We start from the raw sequence: 16,780 nt of genomic DNA, 5'->3' as shown, positions 1-16,780 counted from the left end.
AGCAGTAGCTCATTAGCATAAGAAGCTGCTTATGTAAAACAACCTGTTTTCTTGTAGGTGGGAAACAAACACTGGGAAGTGAATAGCTAAAGCTATAACTAAACGATTTTTACTGAAAAAAAACTTCACAGATGTATTTTATAGACACCAGGTAATTATATAAAATTGCTGAAAAAGCAAATGATACTCCTCCTTTAAGATGCCTCCTAACTTCAGCTGTCAATATAGGAGAGTGGGTATCATTTTGTTGAAAGGTGCATATCTCCTTTTGGAACGGAACTCTTCATTTGCCGTTTTAGACATTTATCTAACTCTCCGTTGTGACTGCAGCAGTGGAATAAACATCAAGTCCTGAGCGCCAACATTACAAGCAACCAACAGTACAACAAAGTCAAGCCTTAAAGCAATAACACCTCGGCAAAAGATGTAACATCTATTCCTTCTTCCCTCAAATAATCACACATGATGGAGAAGTCATTAACCGCCTCTCTGATGCATGTGCGTGTGATTGAGAAAGAGAGAGAGAGAGTGTGTGTAGGGGTGTGTGCACGCATATGTGTAAAAGTGTACGTTCGCATATAGCCGTGTGAGTGTGTGTGTCTCAATTCGTCCTTCCCTTCTGTAACCAACTGATTTCATCATGACAGTTTTGTCACTAACCACAGATAATAATAACACATGAGAAATGTGTATTTAATCCTATATCTTTTATTCAATTCATTACATATGAATACCTTACAAGCATTGCAGAACTCTTACAGAGATTGTACAGCATCTAACTTTATATTCTGTATTATTATTATTATTATTATATTCTCTTAGATGTCAGTCCCACAGCCGAGGACATTTTGATTTTCAACTGTTTGTCAAAGCCAGAAACCCGAGAATTAAGACTCTAATGTGTGATGTTGACTAGTAGAGTTTTTCTATGGACTGATACTGAGCTGACTGATGCCATCCACACACACACACACACACATACACACACACACACACACACACACACCCTGCCACTCATCACCACCACACTATCACATTATTTCACTTCCCCTTCTATGATTTAAGTCTTTTTTTCCCCTTGTCATTTTATGGATCTTATTTTGTGTCTTAGCTTGTCATCTGTTTTGTAAAGTTGTTGTTTTGTGTATTTCTTTCTTTTGGTTGTTTTGAGGTGAGAGAATTCTAGAAGCTCCTTTGGCTTTTTTTATTTTTTTCTATCTCTCCGACACAAAGTAGCCATTAGTTTTGCTTCTATCTATCTATTTGCTTCTATTTACAAAACGTTTTTGGTGATTATTAATTTGACATGCTTGGAAAACATCATTTCAAATTCTGTGGTTGTAGTACAAATGTAACTATCTGAGGCCATAGCAAGCAATGTATTTTAATACTGAACTTTCTCCAACTGACTGTATCATAGTCAGATTAAAACACAATGCCACAGACTGAGGTGTTGTCTCCAAATACAACTATAAACAGTCATAAACATAAACATTACATAAAAACATATCAATGGCAAAGCCTTCCTTCCACATAATAAAAAGCACAGACATTTGATTAAATTATAAGAGGTACAATATAATAAAATAACCAATTGAAAACACAATAAAAATCTATATGTGTGTGTGTGTGTGTGAGAGAGAGAGACAGAGAGAGAGAGAGAGAGAGAGATTTTGTCTAGTCTATGTGTGTATCTACGTGTCTGCTGTGTTTTCATGTATGCAACATTGTGTGAGTCTTATTGAGGTCCGGTGGATCCGGTGGATCTGGTGGATCAGGTGGATCAAGTGGATCAGATGGATCCCTTCAGCTCTTTCTCACACATCCAGCGGTGTGTTTCTCCACAGCGGGTGTTGTACCAGCTCTCCAAGCCCCCGTCCTCGGCCGGGTCAGAGTACACACAGTTGAAATAGAACCGAGGGTTCAGCTCCTCTTTTTTCCAGTAACTACAAAACACAACATGACACACTGTTTGCTACGGAAGCCCATTGAGGACATGTAAGATAAGAAAGAAAATTATCTTGAGATCTCAGGATAAAAAATGTTTTTTCTGCCACCCTGTGTTCGGGATATCAACGCAGATGTAGAAAAACTTAAATGTAAGTACCACCGCATTGTTTACATTCGCGCTTTATATTACGTTGACATTACATTTGACTATAAAATGCGCTTAAGGTCCTGAAGTGCTTTTCCACAGTAAACAGGTAAGACAATGTATCTATCCTATCATATACTGTATATATATATACTGTATATACAGTACATACATATACTATATATGGGAAGTGTTCAAAACGTCTTACCTAACAGTCAGGGCGCTTCCATCCACCCAAGTCCATTTCCTCTTTCCGGATGCAACTGACTGATCATTCAAGCCGATCCATGCTTCACCATCAGCACCCAGTGTGAATAACCACTTATTGAGCACTATCTGTGGGGAAGATTTGTATATTTAATTTGATTTTGACATGCTTTATTGATAGTGTTTTGTGAGTGGGGGGTGAATAAAGTGTATCACACACACACACACACACACCTGTTCTGCTTCGCTGTTTATGATGACCAGGTGAGCTCTTTTCATCTCACAGTCTTGCCTGGCCTCCTCCCAGGTCTTTCTGTCAGAAGAGAGCAGGTAACAGCTGGACAGGTACGGCCTCCATCCTGAGGGACAGCTTGGGGCGTTTTGTTCTGTGAAAGGAAAAGGAAAGGAAAGGACAAGACAGAAGAGAAGAGAAGAGAAGAGAAGAGAAGAGAAGAGAAGAGAAGAGAAGAGAAGAGAAGAGAAGAGAAAGAAGCAGGGGATAAAGCAACAAAAACCAAAAATAATTAAAAATTTAAAAATTGTATAAATGTTACAGAAGACGGTGTAGAAAATAATATTCCAGATGGTACATTCGTCAACATCTGCTGAACATGAAATAAACTGTATATTCCTCAGACAATCAGCATCGATGTGCCCTTGAGCAAAGCATTTAACTCCCATCTTGTGCAGTAGCAACAGACTGTGGTTGTGAATGTGTGGAATTGTGTGAATGTGAAGCAGTTCGATCCTGCCTGCACCGTAAAACCTGCCCCGGATAAATAAAGGTTTAAACAGAAGAAATCACTCACCCAGTTCAGAAAGCTTCATTTGCAGCCGGTCCCTTTCCTCCTGAAGTGTCTTCATCTCATCTCCTAGACGACTGACCTGGTTCTCTAACATGTTCTTATCTCTGGTCAAAGCCTTTAAGCGCTGTTCCAGTTTGTTATCGATATTGCCGGCTCTCAAAAGCTCATTATAAATGATCTGTAACTGTTCTGTCTCTTCAGTCAGGATGCTGTTATCGGCCTGTATCTGGTTGCACTTTGTCTGTAACTTGTCAAAACTGGTCTGTAACTGGTTCCTCTGCCTTATCAGCTGGTCGCTGATATTGCCAGACAACCCATCTGTGAAGGGGAGAAAAGATAGAGGTTCCTCTTTGTGGCTCCGTGCTTTCAGAGAGAAACATTTGCCGGCGGGGACTCGAGTCACATTACTTGGACTTGAGTCACAATAATTGAATTACAATTACAATTAATTGCTTGAGACTTGACTTGATGCATGAAGAGAATACTTGAGACTTGACTTGGGTTCTGCTGACTTGGGACTTAACTTTGATTTGTACTTTGATAATTTGACATAAGTTTTGACAAAATATCTTGTGTTTGTGTAAATGACTTAGGTTGAAAGTGATGAGATTTGTTCCAGCAGACAACTGAATTTAAATTCTGTTTTCTGAATTTGTATGGAATGATTGAATTTATTGAAGTTGAAACTGATTACAGAAATCAAACTCATGATGCTCTTACCAAGTTTTTATCCTATTAAAACCATATTGCATTGAAAAGTCCTAGATATTTAGTTTTCTTTCATAACATTCATTCGATGTCTCACACAGTTACACACTTATTTCATAAATTAAATAAATTGTCCATTGTCGCATCCAGCCGAGGGCGAAAACACTACTGCAAAACGAGTTGTTTTCCCGCTTTGTAACACCCTTAGATGGGGCCTCCGGTCTCTCGGGGGAGAAATGGTCCAGAAACGCTGTCCCAGCAGCATCGCAGGCGCAGTAGCGTCCGGTCGCACCGACCGGCCCCGGCAGAGCTCAGCTCAATTTCCTCCTGTCTTTGAGGAGAGAAAGTTGGGCAGCTTATACAGTGTCAGAGTGGCTTCTCGGGCACAGGGGGAATCAGCCCGTGTCTTACAGGAGCAAATTTCCTTGCTATTGGAAAAAGGGGCGATAATGATCAGAGCGAGCCTAAACAGCTTTTACTCAAGATATTTCCTGGTGCCAAAGAAAGGGGGTCACGGGATCCATCCAATTCTGGATCTGCGTGCCCTGAACAAGCATCTCAGGAAGTTCCAGTTTCGTATGCTCGCACACGCATCCCTTCTGCATTTAGTACGCCTGGGCGACTGGTTCACTTCCAGCGACCTGAAGGACGCGTACTTTCACATCCCGATATATCCTCCACACAGGAAATATCTGAGATTTGCGTTTCAGGGCGTAGCATACGAATACCTGGTGTTGCCGTTCGGGCTGTCTCTCAGCCCGAGGGTGTTTGTGAAGTGTACCGAGGCGGCTTAAACTCCGCTCAGGGAGCAGGGGATCCACCTGGCCACCTACCTAGACGACTGGCTTCTGCTTGCGCGCTCGGATGGGGAGGACGGTCTCCTTCAAATTGTGCCTGAGACTGTTGGGCTTGATGGCTTCAGCCCTGAGACTCGGCAGGTTGTACATGAGAGATTTCCAGCGTTGGGTGACCTCTGTCAGGTTAGACCCGGTGCGTCACGGCTGTTGCAGAGTGACAGTTTCGGCGACGTGCGTACTCGCATTGAACCGCTGGAATCAACGGTCTTTTCTGGCAAAGGGCGTGCCAACGGGTGCAGTCCTGTTCAGAAAAGTGGTTACTACCGCTGCCAGCTTAACAGGCTTGGGGGGAGTACACGAGGGCAGGATAGTGAACGGGATCTGGGACGGTCGTCTCCAGCAGCAGTTACACATGCTGGCATGCAGACTGATATTGTGGAGCGATGCGCATCTCCTCTCTTTGAGGGCGACGCACGTCCCCGGGGCTCAGGATCTGGGGGTGGATTTGCTGTCCAGAGGCAATCCTCTTTACTGGGAATGGAAACTGCACCCAGCTGTGGTAAACCAGATTTGAGAGCGATTTGGCAGGGCGACAGTGGATCTGTTTGCATCCAGAGAGAACGCACAGTGTCTGCTGTTTTTCTCTCTCCACGACCAGGACGCACTGCTGGGAGTAGAGGTGTTCGCGTACGACTGGCTGCGCGTTATGCTGTACGGGTTTCCCCCGTTGGCCTTGATTCCCCCCACTGAGGGAGGAAAGGATGAGGGAGAATCGTTTGAGGTTAATCCTGATCGCTCATCACTGGCCCTCAATGCACTTGCTGGCAGACAGCGGTCAGCCTTGGCCGCAGAGGAGTAGTTACAAAACATCCTGCATGTCCTGCCTGTTTTTACTGTAAATCCAATATGATTTGAATGCGGCATTAACATGGCATAGAATCTATCATTCAGAATGCCACTCACTAAAGGATAAAAATACTAACTTTTTAAAACTTTGCAAATGGGTTTTCATTAGTTTCACAGAGGCTTGGTTATCTGTTGTCAGCAGTTTTACTCAACTGGTGTATTTGCCTTTTGCTGTGTGGTGCGGACAGTGCAGGACAGGCTGATACTCACAGGCTTGTAGCCGAAGGGAAATGTTGAGAGTGGACTGTAAGATGCACAGCAGGCCAAAGCTCAGTAAAACCAGTCTGTAGACCTTTGAGCCTGCTGGAGGAACACACACACACACACACACACACACACACACACACACACACACACACACACACACACAACTACTCAGTACCGCACTTCCCCAATAATTTCATTTACTGCAGTAGGGCAAATTTATTTTTTTAATTTTGCTTTCTTGTCACTTTATGGATCTTTTTGTACCATTTTCCACTATATTGTGTTCTGCTGTCATCAAGGTGTTTCTGTTGGCATCTTCATTTTTTGTCAGTTTTGTTTGTTTTGTTATGTTAGTGATGTTTACTAGGCCCCTTGTTTTTTTTTTTTAAATAAATTGGTAAATTAGTAACTGCATCTAATACAAACGTATTAGATGCAAAAAGGAGTATTGATTTTGTGATTGTTTTGACCACAGTGTACCACAGTGTTCATCGTACTTACTTACCACAGTAAGCCGAGGTAGCACTGATGATATGAGTTGAAATCCTTCCATTGGATTACTTTTACTTTGTTTTGCTGCACTTTTCCTTCACTTTTACAGTGAATGTTTGAATGGGTCGACTAATGCTATAAACACTCATATACGTCTATATATGAAAACATTATGTATGTCAAGTTTACATTAGAAGTATGATTTTTTGTTATGGTTTAATGTTTGCCTTTGGAAAAAGAAATGTGAGAAAAATATGTGTATGGACTTGTCTGTTGAATGAAAACGAATTGCTCTTGCAATTTGGAGATTGCAGTGGTTAATATTGCCGTTTGCTGGTTTGTGCCATAGAGAACATGCAGTACAATTCAAGCTCAAGTTCAAGTTTGTTTATGTCTACAGCCCTTTATCACAAACATGTCTCAAAGGACTTAGAATGAGCCTAACTAGATCTAACTGATCGACAATCAGCAATAGAACAGAATGATATGGGACAAACATCAGGAAGAGCAAGGCAGATTATAGCAAGACATAACAGCCTACCTGTTCTACATAGCCTGACCTACCTGACACCACCAGCCTTAGACCCCCAATGCATACAAGGAAAAACTCCCATGAAAAAAACTTTGTTATAGCAAAAAAAAAAAAGGAAGAAATCTTAGGCGGGCCGACATTTACATTTACCCTTCAAGCAGATGGCTTTATCCAGAGGGACTTATAATGAGTGCAACTGTAGGATAAGCTTCAATTTCTAGAACAGTAAACATTCCCAGGGTCAGAGGTCACCGCACCCTGACAATATTACTATGACCCAAGAGTGTAAGAGAAAAGAGCTATGGAAAGAAACAGGGAAACTAAGCTAACTAAAGCTCAGAAGGCATTAAAAAATATTGATCGATCAATATTCAGACCTGAATCACGTCTCTTTCTCTCCTCCACTCTGTTCCTCTCTCCATCAGCCTGTGAATTGATATAATCTGCCATCTCCATCTCCTGCACGACGACCCTGTTGATCCAGCAGTTAAGAAGTACAGTATGATGGCCGATGAAATGTTTCTGTCGTTCCAGTCCCCGTTAGCAAACGCCTCTCTGACACACGTGTCAGACAGTGTGTGTGTGTGGGTTGTGTGCATGCATATGTGTAAATGTGAGTGCATTTGCATTTTGGTGTGTTAGTGTCTGTCTGTGTGTCTCAATCCATCCTTCCTCATCTGTGCCTACTGATTTCATCATGACAGTTTTGTCACCATCCGCAGATAAAGAGCATCGATTTGCTTTTTTTAAAATTATTTTGGGTCAAAACCCAGATGGCAACACAAATGAAAGTATTAAAAAACACTAATTACCATTGCAGTCCATGGTTTAATTTGAAGGGTTTCATTCTAAAGCGATCCATTTTGGAAAAATGTCTTAAGATGACTCCTAACTTCACTACTAACCCATAATGTGCTTCACTTTCATGCCAGCTGTCAATATGGGAGAGTCATTTTTTTTTTAAAAATGGTGGATATCTCATTTTGGAACTGAACTTTTCATTTGCCTTTATCGTTTTATCTAACCTTTATCTAACTCTCTTATCCGTTGTGACTTAGACTGACTGCAGCAGTGGGATAAACATCAAGTCCTGAACAACATCAACTTGACAACAACATCGCAAACAACCAACAGTACAACAAAGTCACGGGTTAAAGCACCAGCTCCTCAGCAAAAGATGCAACAACTTCTCCTCCTTCCCGCAAATAATCATACATGACGGAGAAGTCATTAACTGCCTCTCTGATATATGTGTGTGTGATTGAGAAAGAGAGTGTGTATGTGTGTGTGTGTGTATGTGTGCATGCATATGTGTAAATGTGTGTGTTTGCATAGTGGCATGTTAGTGTGTGTGTCTCAATTCGTCCTTCCCCTTCTGTAACCAACTGATTTCATCACGACAGTTTTGTCAGCAGCCACAGATAATAATCACACATGATGGAGAAATGTGCATTTAATCCTATATCTTTTACTCAATTCATTACATATCAATACCTTACAAGCATTGCAGAACTCTTACAGAGATTGTACAGCATCTAACTTTATATTCTCAATTTTATTCTTAGATGTCAGTCCCACAGCCGAGGACATTTTGATTTTCAGCTGTTTGTCAAAGCCAGAAACCAGAGAATTAAGACTCTAATGTGTGACGTCGACTAGTAGAGTTTTTCTATGGACTGATACTGGGCCGACTGATGCCATCCACACACACACACACACACACACACACACAGACACACACTTCCGCTCATTACCACACTATCACATTATTTAACTTCCCCTTGTGCTATTTTAAGTCATGAAACATCATTTCAAACTCTATGGTTGTAGTACAAATTGAACTATCTGAGGCCATAGGAAGCAACACATTTGAATACAAGTATTTGAATTTTAATGCATATACTCAAGTTTCTCCAAATGACTATATTATAGTCAGGCTAAAACACAATGCCACACAAGGTGTTGCCTCCAAATACACGTATAAACAGTCATAAACATAAACATTACATAAAAACATATCAGTGGCAAGTCCTTCCTTATTCACATAATAAAAGACATTTGATTAAATTATATTCAGAAGAGGTACAATATAGTAAAAGAACCTATCGAAAACAACACAGAATATGTTGTGTGTGAGAGAGAGCAGCGAGAGAGCTAAAAATAAAGATTGCGTGAGTCTTATTGAGGTCCGGTGGATCCAGTGGAGCTGGTGGATCCCTTCAGCTCTTTCTCACACACCCAGCGGTGTGTTTCTCCACAGCGGGTGTTGTACCAGCTCTCCAAGCCCCCGTCCTCGGCCGGGTCAGAGTACACACAGTTGAAATAGTACCGAGGGTTCAGCTCCTCGTTTTTCCAGAAACTGCAAAATACAACATGACACACTGTTTGTTACGGAAGCCCATTGAGGACATGTATTCATACATTTTATTTATGCTGTTTTCCGATGATAACGAGTTTATTTTCTTTGTTTTCTTGAAATATCGAGTCATTTATGTCATGATTTTGAGAGAACACATTTTGTTTATATGATAATCAGAATCAGAATCAGAATTAGCTGTATTGGCCAAGCATGTACGCATACAAGGAATTTCATTACGTTTTTTTCGTTGATAATGAGAAGATTATCTTGAGATCACAGGATAACAAAAATGGTTTTCTCTGCTTGGAATTAACATCTTAAAGGAAACAAATGTTGCAGTCGGCCTACCTGTTAAGCGCATGTTATAGTCGAACGTAATGTAAATGTAATGTAAAGCGTGAATGTAAACCACTTACATTGCAGACATGACGACTATCACCAGTAAAAACAATGGGATCTGTTGGAGCAGTTGGAGCTTGAAGAGTTTGAATGGAATGGAAGGAACAAAAATGTCTTCCATCAACCCAGGTACGTCAGTCCTCGTCCTCATATCTAGTCCAACTGTTTAATGATTGTGCTGCGAGGTGCAAGGCGACTTTGTGTTGAACCAGGCACTGAGCTTCAAGCCTTCCAGCTGCTGGTCCCAAAGCAGGAGACCCAGAGTTTGTGGGAAGATTATCACCAAGAAACTGGTTATCCCAATAGTGAGCGGAACCTCTCAGTCCTGCACCGGCAATTCTTCTGGCCTGGCATGAGTCATGACGTGAAGGAGTGGACAGCAAGCTGCCCCCTGGGCTTGTGTAACAAGGTTGGCCCAGAGGTGAGAGCACCCTTGATGCCTATTAGCACATCTTACCCTGAAGTGGTAGGTATAGATTATCTTTCTCTGGGTCGTCCAGAAGATAATCATCCCTACATTCTTGTAATAACAGACTTGCTTTCCAAGTATGTTTCCCAGTAGCAGTACCAGTGAAGGACCAGTCTGCAGATGCCACTGCTAAAGCCCTCTACAATGCCCTCATCCAGGGGTTTGGATGTCCAGAGCACATACTCTCTGACCGGGGTGCTGCATTCAAGTCTGCCTTGCTTAACGAACTCTGCACACTGTATGGCTGTCACAAGAGCTGCACCGCTCCAACCCATCCACAGGGGAAGGGTGCCTGTGAGAGGTTCAACCAAACCCTCTTTGGCTGAGAGTGATCATGCACAGTGGCCAGGTAAGTTGCCTGCACTGCTCCAAGCCTATAACAATACGACACACAGCACTACTGGGATGACCACACATTATGTGGTCTTTGGACGACATGCCCGACTCCCCATTGACTGGGCAATGGGAGTAGCACCACCAGTAGAGCCACATGATCTCCAGGGTTGGGCACAGGAACACTATCATTCTCTTACGAAGGCATACCAGCTTGTACAGGAACAAACAAAAAACAGGCAAGATCGAGACCAAGAACGCTACAATCGCTATGCCTGAACACTCCCTGCTCCCAGGAGAACGAGTCCTTATACGCAACTTCCGCCGACGAGCAAGAGGGAAGCTGGCACCAAGGTGGTCACCAGAGCCATTTATGGTAGTGTCTCTATTAAGCGAGGGTCACCCAGTTTAGATCTTATGACCGGAAAATAAAGAGGGTCCCAACCGAACCATTCACCATAACAATCTGCGACCATGCCCCCTTCTATCTATTGCAGGTGACCCAGACTAACCCGGCCCCATCAGCGGAGGGAGGCCAGGAGAGAAGGCCCCAGATGAAGGGAACACCCCCACCCACTTTGTGGCTCCCTAGTTCAGTTCCCTTTGGGCCACCCTATGCTTCCTGCAGCTTGCCCTGCACCAGCCGACCCACCTGAGCCTGCAGAAGCTGGCCCATGACCACCCATGTGGCCCAATGTCCCTGAACGGGCCACACGGGCCACCTGTGGCCTGCCACCCAAAAGGTACCATGATGCATAGGTAGTGGTCGGGACGACCACTGAAAAAAGGGGGGGGAGACTTTATGATGCTTGAGAAGTTGGTAACGGATTCTGTGGGTATGCTATTATAATTTGACTGCAGTGAATACTTTGGTTGTTGTGTATATTTTGTGTGTATATTTTGATTGCTGTGCCACATTGTATTTTTGGGTTGCTGTGTGATATTGCTTTGGGCTATTGGCTATCTTTTTTCTTGGGTTATTGTTTTGGGTTTTTTTGCATGTTGTGCTTTTTGTTTTTTCTGAGACTACTCACAGACTGAAGTTGCTGATTAGCAAATTAGCATAGCTGTGCTTCCCATGAGGCTCTTCCCTGCCCAATTCAAGGATAGATCAGCTAATGAAGAAAAGCGGATTCACCTGCAGAGGATGGGGCGTGCTCTGGCAGAATGACTTGAGGCAAGCCACAGGACACGACAGAAGACTGCCAACCTGATCCGAGTAACCGGAACTGACCAAGCCGACCAGGGACCCCACAACACAACCGACCGCTGAGACCGGGGGAACGATGTAGCCTAACGCCCTCCATCGCCAACTGTAGCCAACGTGACGACAGCCTCTACACAAGACGCCGATCCGGCACTCACCTCGATACAACGCTCCCAACCGCTTCCATAAAGGGAAGTGATCCTCGGTCCTGGGTATGTGTGTGTACACCTCTCGAGTTTTCAAATCAGTAATTGCTACTGTCTGCTCTGCAGCACCGAGCTGCTGACAGAGAGGAGCTACGGAGGGCCTCCCGAACGAGAAGTCCAGTCATCGCGCCGCCGGCCTGAGGACGGACTGAGTAAATAGGCCATCGGGACACGGTGAGAGTTGAACGGCATTGACGGGGGAATTTTCCTGTCGAGGAACTTTTCATGGAGTTTTTAGTTGTTGGTCTATATTAACTAGGCTGTGTTGTAGGTTTTGGTCAGGTTCAGCAGTTAGAATTTAGTTTAGGCATTTGTTGTTTACCCAGTTTTAATCCCTTTTAACAGTCAGCATGTCGTCATGTCAAGTGTGATGCACCGGACTTGGAAATTTCCGGGAGCATTGTTTTTACTATTTTGGTAACGTGTTTTTTTTATGCCTGCCATGAAAATTGTCCTGAGGGAATAAATACAGTTCACTGAATTGAACTGAACTGAGGTGAATTGAAGAGTTCAATTCCGTAATGCTGTCTGTATACATTTTGGAGAAATCATCATCATTCAGTATCTGTAAAATATTGAGCATCCAGTGTGTGAGTGTTGTCACTTTGTTTACCAAGGACTCAGATTAACTACTACCCTTTAAAAAGCAACATCTTATTCATGATTGCAGCTCTGGATTACAGCCTGGGAAATGTTCAAACCGTCTTACCTAACATTCAGGGCGCTTCCATCCACCCAAGTCCATTTCTTCTCTCTGGACCGAACTGACTGATCATTCAAGCCGATCCACACTTGACCAGCAGCACCCAGTGTTAATAACCACTTACTGAGCATTACCTGTGAGGGAGATTTGTATATTTAATTTGATTTTGACATGCTTTATTGATTGTGTTTTGTGAGTGGGAGGTGAATAAAGTGTATCACACACACACACACACCTGTTCTGCTTCACTGTTAATGATGACCAGGTGAGCTCTTTTCATCGCACAGTCTTGCCTGGCCTCCTCCCAGGTCTTTCTGTCAGAAGAGAGCAGGTAACAGCTGGACAGGTACGGCTTCCATCCTGAGGGACAGATTTGGGCGTTTTGTTCTGTTCAGGGGACGGGACGGGACGGGACGAGACAGAACAAGGTAAGACAAGGTAAGACAAGGTAAGACAAGGTAAGAAAACACAAGAAAAGACAGGACAGATCAAAATAGAACAGAAAGAAGCAGGGGATAAAGCAAAAAAAGCGTAAGAATTAAAAATGTAAAAATTGTATGAATGGCAAGAAAATGTGTTCTTGCTTACAAGAGTCAGAAGACGGTGTAGAAAAGAATATTCCAGATGGTACATGCGTCAACATATGCTGAACATGAAATATACTGTATATTTCTCAAACAATCAGCATCAACGTGCCCTTGAGCAAAGCATTTAACAGACTGTGGTTGTGAAAGTGTGGAACTGTGTGAATGTGAAGCAGTTCGATCCTGCCTGCACCGCAAAACCTGCCCCGGATAAATAAAGGTTTAAACAGAAGAAATCACTCACCCAGTTCAGAAAGCTTCATTTGCAGCCGGTCCCTTTCCTCCTGAAGTGTCTTCATCTCATCTCCTAGACGACTGACCCGGTTCTCTAACATGTTCTTATCTCTGGTCAAAGCCTTTAAGCGCTGTTCCAGTTTGTTATCAGCATTGCCGGCTCTCAAGCACTCATTGCAACTGGTCTGTAACTGTTCTGTCTCTTTGGTCAGGATGCTGTTTTCGGCCTGTATCTGGTTGCACTTTGTCTGTAACTTGTCAAAACTGGTCTGTAACCGGTTCCTTTGCCTTATGAACTGGTCTCTCTCTTGAACCATCAGGGTGATATTGCCAGGCAACTCTTCACAAAACCCATCTGTGAAGGGAAAAAAGATAGAGGTTCCTCTTTGTGGCTCCGTGCTTTCAGAGAGAAACTTACGGCATAGCTGCACCGGCTGCATTTCTGTTCCGTCCGTTTGGGTCGGATCAGATATGCAGCCGTTAACTTTAATGCAACCTGCTGCACTGGCTGCTCTGTAGCACGTTGACGGATCTGCTGACGGAGCCGCAACTCTGGAGATACGCAAGACTTCTATTTTTGATGGACTACGCATCGGTCTGTTCCGTATTTTTGCCATATAAATGTATAGAAATGCCAATATTTTGCTTATTGTAGTTATTTATCACCATGTCAGTTAACAAAATAGAGGATACATGAACCAGTGTTGCTTAAATAAATGTTGGAGATGAGGTTATCCATGGATAGCCGCTGACAAGCTTATATTTGGCGACAGTACACCTAAAAAAAAAAAGTGACAAAAGTACTGTACACTGTATGGTACATTAATGTTCCTCACAGTACAACTTAAACTGCCGAGCTGCAACTGGGCCGCAACAAGTCCGGATACGCAAACGGGACCCATGCTGTGTAGTTCTGGGGTTAGAGAAGCTTTGAAGCAATGAGAGAAATTCTTTTTTTTCCCCAGCGCTAGCTTCTTTTTCTCATTGTTTGTAATAGAAAGGAGGCACTGTTGTTACAACTTGGAAGTGTTCACAAGTTGAACGTACGTAAGAACAATCGTAAGGTCAACTGCCGTGCCGCTCTTGTCATCCTAAGGTATTTCACAATCAACCGATATTATTTTCTTCTTCTGAAAGCCATCGAGGAGCAAAGGAACCGATCGGCCATGTTCGCCATCGTGATGTCAAGTGGGAGATATCGAGCCTACAAAACATCCCGCATGTCCCGCTTGTTTTCACTGTACATCCAGTATGATTTGAACGGGGCATTAGCATCGGTCTATCATTCAGAACGCCACTCACTAAAGCAGTGGTTCGCAACATGGGGTCCGGGGACCACCAGGGGTCCTTGAGGGGGTTCCAGGGGGGCAAATTGATGAATTGTTAAACTTCAGCATTATTTATAAGAAGTTAACACAATTAGGCAATGTAGAAGAATGACTGTTTTGATCATAGTTACACTGTTATGTCTCTACCTACAATGCAGACAGTCATGGAATTCTGTACAAAATCATATCTGACAATAAAAATATTATCAGATTTGGGTCAGAGAGAAAGAAAATCTTCAAATGGGGGTCCGTGGCCCTAATGTGGACTAAATTAGGGTCCTTGATATGAAAAAGGTTGAGAACCACTGCACTAAAGGATACAACTATTTCAACTTTTCAACTTTTCAAATGGGTTTTCATTAGTTTCACAGAGGCTTGCTTATCTGTTGTCAGCAGTTTTACTCAACTGGTGTATTTGCCTTTTGCTGTGTGGTGCGGACAGTGCAGGACAGGCTGATACTCACAGGCTTGTAGCCGAAGGGAAATGTTGAGAGTGGACTGTAAGATGCACAGCAGGCCAAAGCTCAGTAAAACCAGTCTGTAGACCTTTGACCCTGCTGGAGGAACACACACACACACACACACACACACACACACACACATGCACGGACACAGTCAGTTTTCTACATAAGATATAGAGGATACTGATGGAATAGTTACATCCATATTGCCAATGAATCTACATCTCTCAAACAATTCTCTCACTTATTTCCCATTCTTGGTCTCCTTCTGCATGCATGCACATGCTAACACACACACACACACACACACACACACACACACACCCACACACTCCCACTCAGTACCACACTTCCCCAATGATTTCATTTTCTGCAGTAGGGCAAATTTATTTTTTATTTTGCTTACTTGTCACTTTATGGATCTTTTTGTACCATTGTCCACTATATTGTGTTCTGCTGTCATCAAGGTGTGTCTGTTGGCATCTTGATTTTTTGTTGTTTAGTTTCTTTCGTAATGTTTGTGATGTTTACTAGGCCCCTTGGGGTTTGTTTTTTATCTCAAGTGCACAAATTAGTAACTGCATCTTTTCATTGTTTTTTGTTACTGTATTTGATCAGTTTATTTGTAATCACTTTACTTCTATGATTTATTAGTGTGAAAATAAAATAAGCCAACCTAAACTAACCTAAACTGAACCCACAAATGTGGGAAAAGGAGTATTGATTGTTGTAACCACACTGAGGTTTTGCAGAAGAGATGAAATCCCCAAAACAATGACAAAGAGGAAGTGGCTGTATTTGAAGAAATCTGTGGGAGTACCAAGAATATGAAAGCCGAGTTAGCAGTGATGACATCAGAGTGAGCTGAAATCCTTCCACTGGATTACTTTTACTTTGTTTTGCTGCAGCTTTCCTTTAACTTTTACAGTGAATGTGTGAATGTGTCCACTAATGCTATATATATAACACTCAGGGAACTGTATGGTGCTTTAGATAAAAGTGTCAAAATATATAAATAATGCTTTCTGGAGAATAAGTCACTAATGGTAAAAGAGAGAGAAGCCATTCTATAACCAAAATGTCACCAGTTTGATAACTGGTTGAATAAAATGAAAGACTTTTCTCTGACATGCAGCCTGATTTGTAGGCAGGGATTCTCCACAGCATCGCCTTGCCTTGAACGACCTTCCTTCAGGTGGATGCATATACATCTATACATGAAAACATTATGTATATTCAAGTTTATATGAGATTACAAACATTTTGTCTATTTTTGTTACCGTTTAATGTACTGTATGCCTTTGGAAAAAAAAAAAATGTGAGAAGAATGTATGTTTGGACTGGTCTGTTGAATGAAAATAAAATTGCAAACTAAAGAAAGAAAAGAAAGAAAAAAAAGAAACACCTCTTCTGGGGAAAACAGGTCCAGGGTCAGAGGTCACAGCACCCTGACAATATTACTATGACCCGAGAGTGTAAGTGAAAAGAGCTACGGAAAGAAACAGGGAGACTAAAAGCTCAGAAGGCATTCAAAAATATTGATCGATCAATATTCTGACCTGAATCACACCTCTCTCTCTCCTCCACTCTGTTCTTCTCTCCATCAGCCTGTGAATTGATATAAGCTGGCATCTCCATCTCCTGCATGACGACCCTGTTGATCCAGCAGTTAAGAAGTACAGTATGATGGCCGATGAAACGTGTGTATCATCCCAGTTCCCGTTAGCAACCGCCTCTCTGATGTATG

General features: G+C 42.6%; 3 protein-coding genes across 3 annotated transcripts in view; all 3 read right to left on the bottom strand.

Moving 5' to 3' along the window:
• Positions 1-780: 780 nt before the first annotated feature.
• On the bottom strand, positions 781-3,397 carry LOC139913067 (C-type lectin domain family 17, member A-like). Its single transcript, XM_071901001.2, has 4 exons — positions 3,112-3,397; positions 2,537-2,688; positions 2,304-2,431; positions 781-1,946 (listed from the first exon to the last, which is right to left on the bottom strand). The coding sequence occupies exons 1-4, from the start codon at positions 3,200-3,202 to the stop codon at positions 1,793-1,795; spliced, it is 525 nt and encodes a 174-aa protein (XP_071757102.2). The 5' UTR covers positions 3,203-3,397; the 3' UTR covers positions 781-1,792.
• Positions 3,398-8,224: 4,827 nt separating this feature from the next.
• On the bottom strand, positions 8,225-13,534 carry LOC144537828 (C-type lectin domain family 17, member A-like). Its single transcript, XM_078287427.1, has 4 exons — positions 13,255-13,534; positions 12,662-12,813; positions 12,433-12,560; positions 8,225-9,109 (listed from the first exon to the last, which is right to left on the bottom strand). The coding sequence occupies exons 1-4, from the start codon at positions 13,343-13,345 to the stop codon at positions 8,929-8,931; spliced, it is 552 nt and encodes a 183-aa protein (XP_078143553.1). The 5' UTR covers positions 13,346-13,534; the 3' UTR covers positions 8,225-8,928.
• A 1,551-nt stretch (positions 13,535-15,085) lies between these two features.
• Positions 15,086-16,780, bottom strand: part of mettl6 (methyltransferase 6, methylcytidine) — a 30,990-nt gene continuing 29,295 nt past the window's right edge. Inside the window, exon 6 of the mRNA XM_078287425.1 lies at positions 15,086-15,126. The gene's annotated coding sequence lies outside the window, so the exon portion shown is untranslated. The remainder of the gene's footprint in view (positions 15,127-16,780) is intronic.

This window comes from Centroberyx gerrardi, chromosome 12, assembly GCF_048128805.1.
Source record: "Centroberyx gerrardi isolate f3 chromosome 12, fCenGer3.hap1.cur.20231027, whole genome shotgun sequence".
In the NCBI taxonomy this organism is placed as follows: domain Eukaryota; kingdom Metazoa; phylum Chordata; class Actinopteri; order Beryciformes; family Berycidae; genus Centroberyx; species Centroberyx gerrardi.
The sequence above is the reverse complement of the archived record's forward strand: the minus strand, read 5'-3'. Positions and strand labels throughout refer to the sequence as shown.

What these genes read in the sequence shown, in the direction of transcription:
- LOC144537828 (XM_078287427.1), bottom strand. Translation starts at nt 13,345, where the DNA reads ATGTTAGAGAACCGGGTCAGTCGTCTAGGAGATGAGATGAAGACACTT. An exon ending in AATGAAGCTTTCTGAACTGG is followed by an intron (nt 12,814 to 13,254) that starts GTGAGTGATTTC and finishes TCCCCTGAACAG; the next exon opens with AACAAAACGCCCAAATCTGT. An exon ending in TTAACAGTGAAGCAGAACAG is followed by an intron (nt 12,561 to 12,661) that starts GTGTGTGTGTGT and finishes TCTCCCTCACAG; the next exon opens with GTAATGCTCAGTAAGTGGTT.
- LOC139913067 (XM_071901001.2), bottom strand. Translation starts at nt 3,202, where the DNA reads ATGTTAGAGAACCAGGTCAGTCGTCTAGGAGATGAGATGAAGACACTT. An exon ending in TAAACAGCGAAGCAGAACAG is followed by an intron (nt 2,432 to 2,536) that starts GTGTGTGTGTGT and finishes TCTTCCCCACAG; the next exon opens with ATAGTGCTCAATAAGTGGTT. An exon ending in GGAAGCGCCCTGACTGTTAG is followed by an intron (nt 1,947 to 2,303) that starts GTAAGACGTTTT and finishes TGTGTTTTGTAG; the next exon opens with TTACTGGAAAAAAGAGGAGC.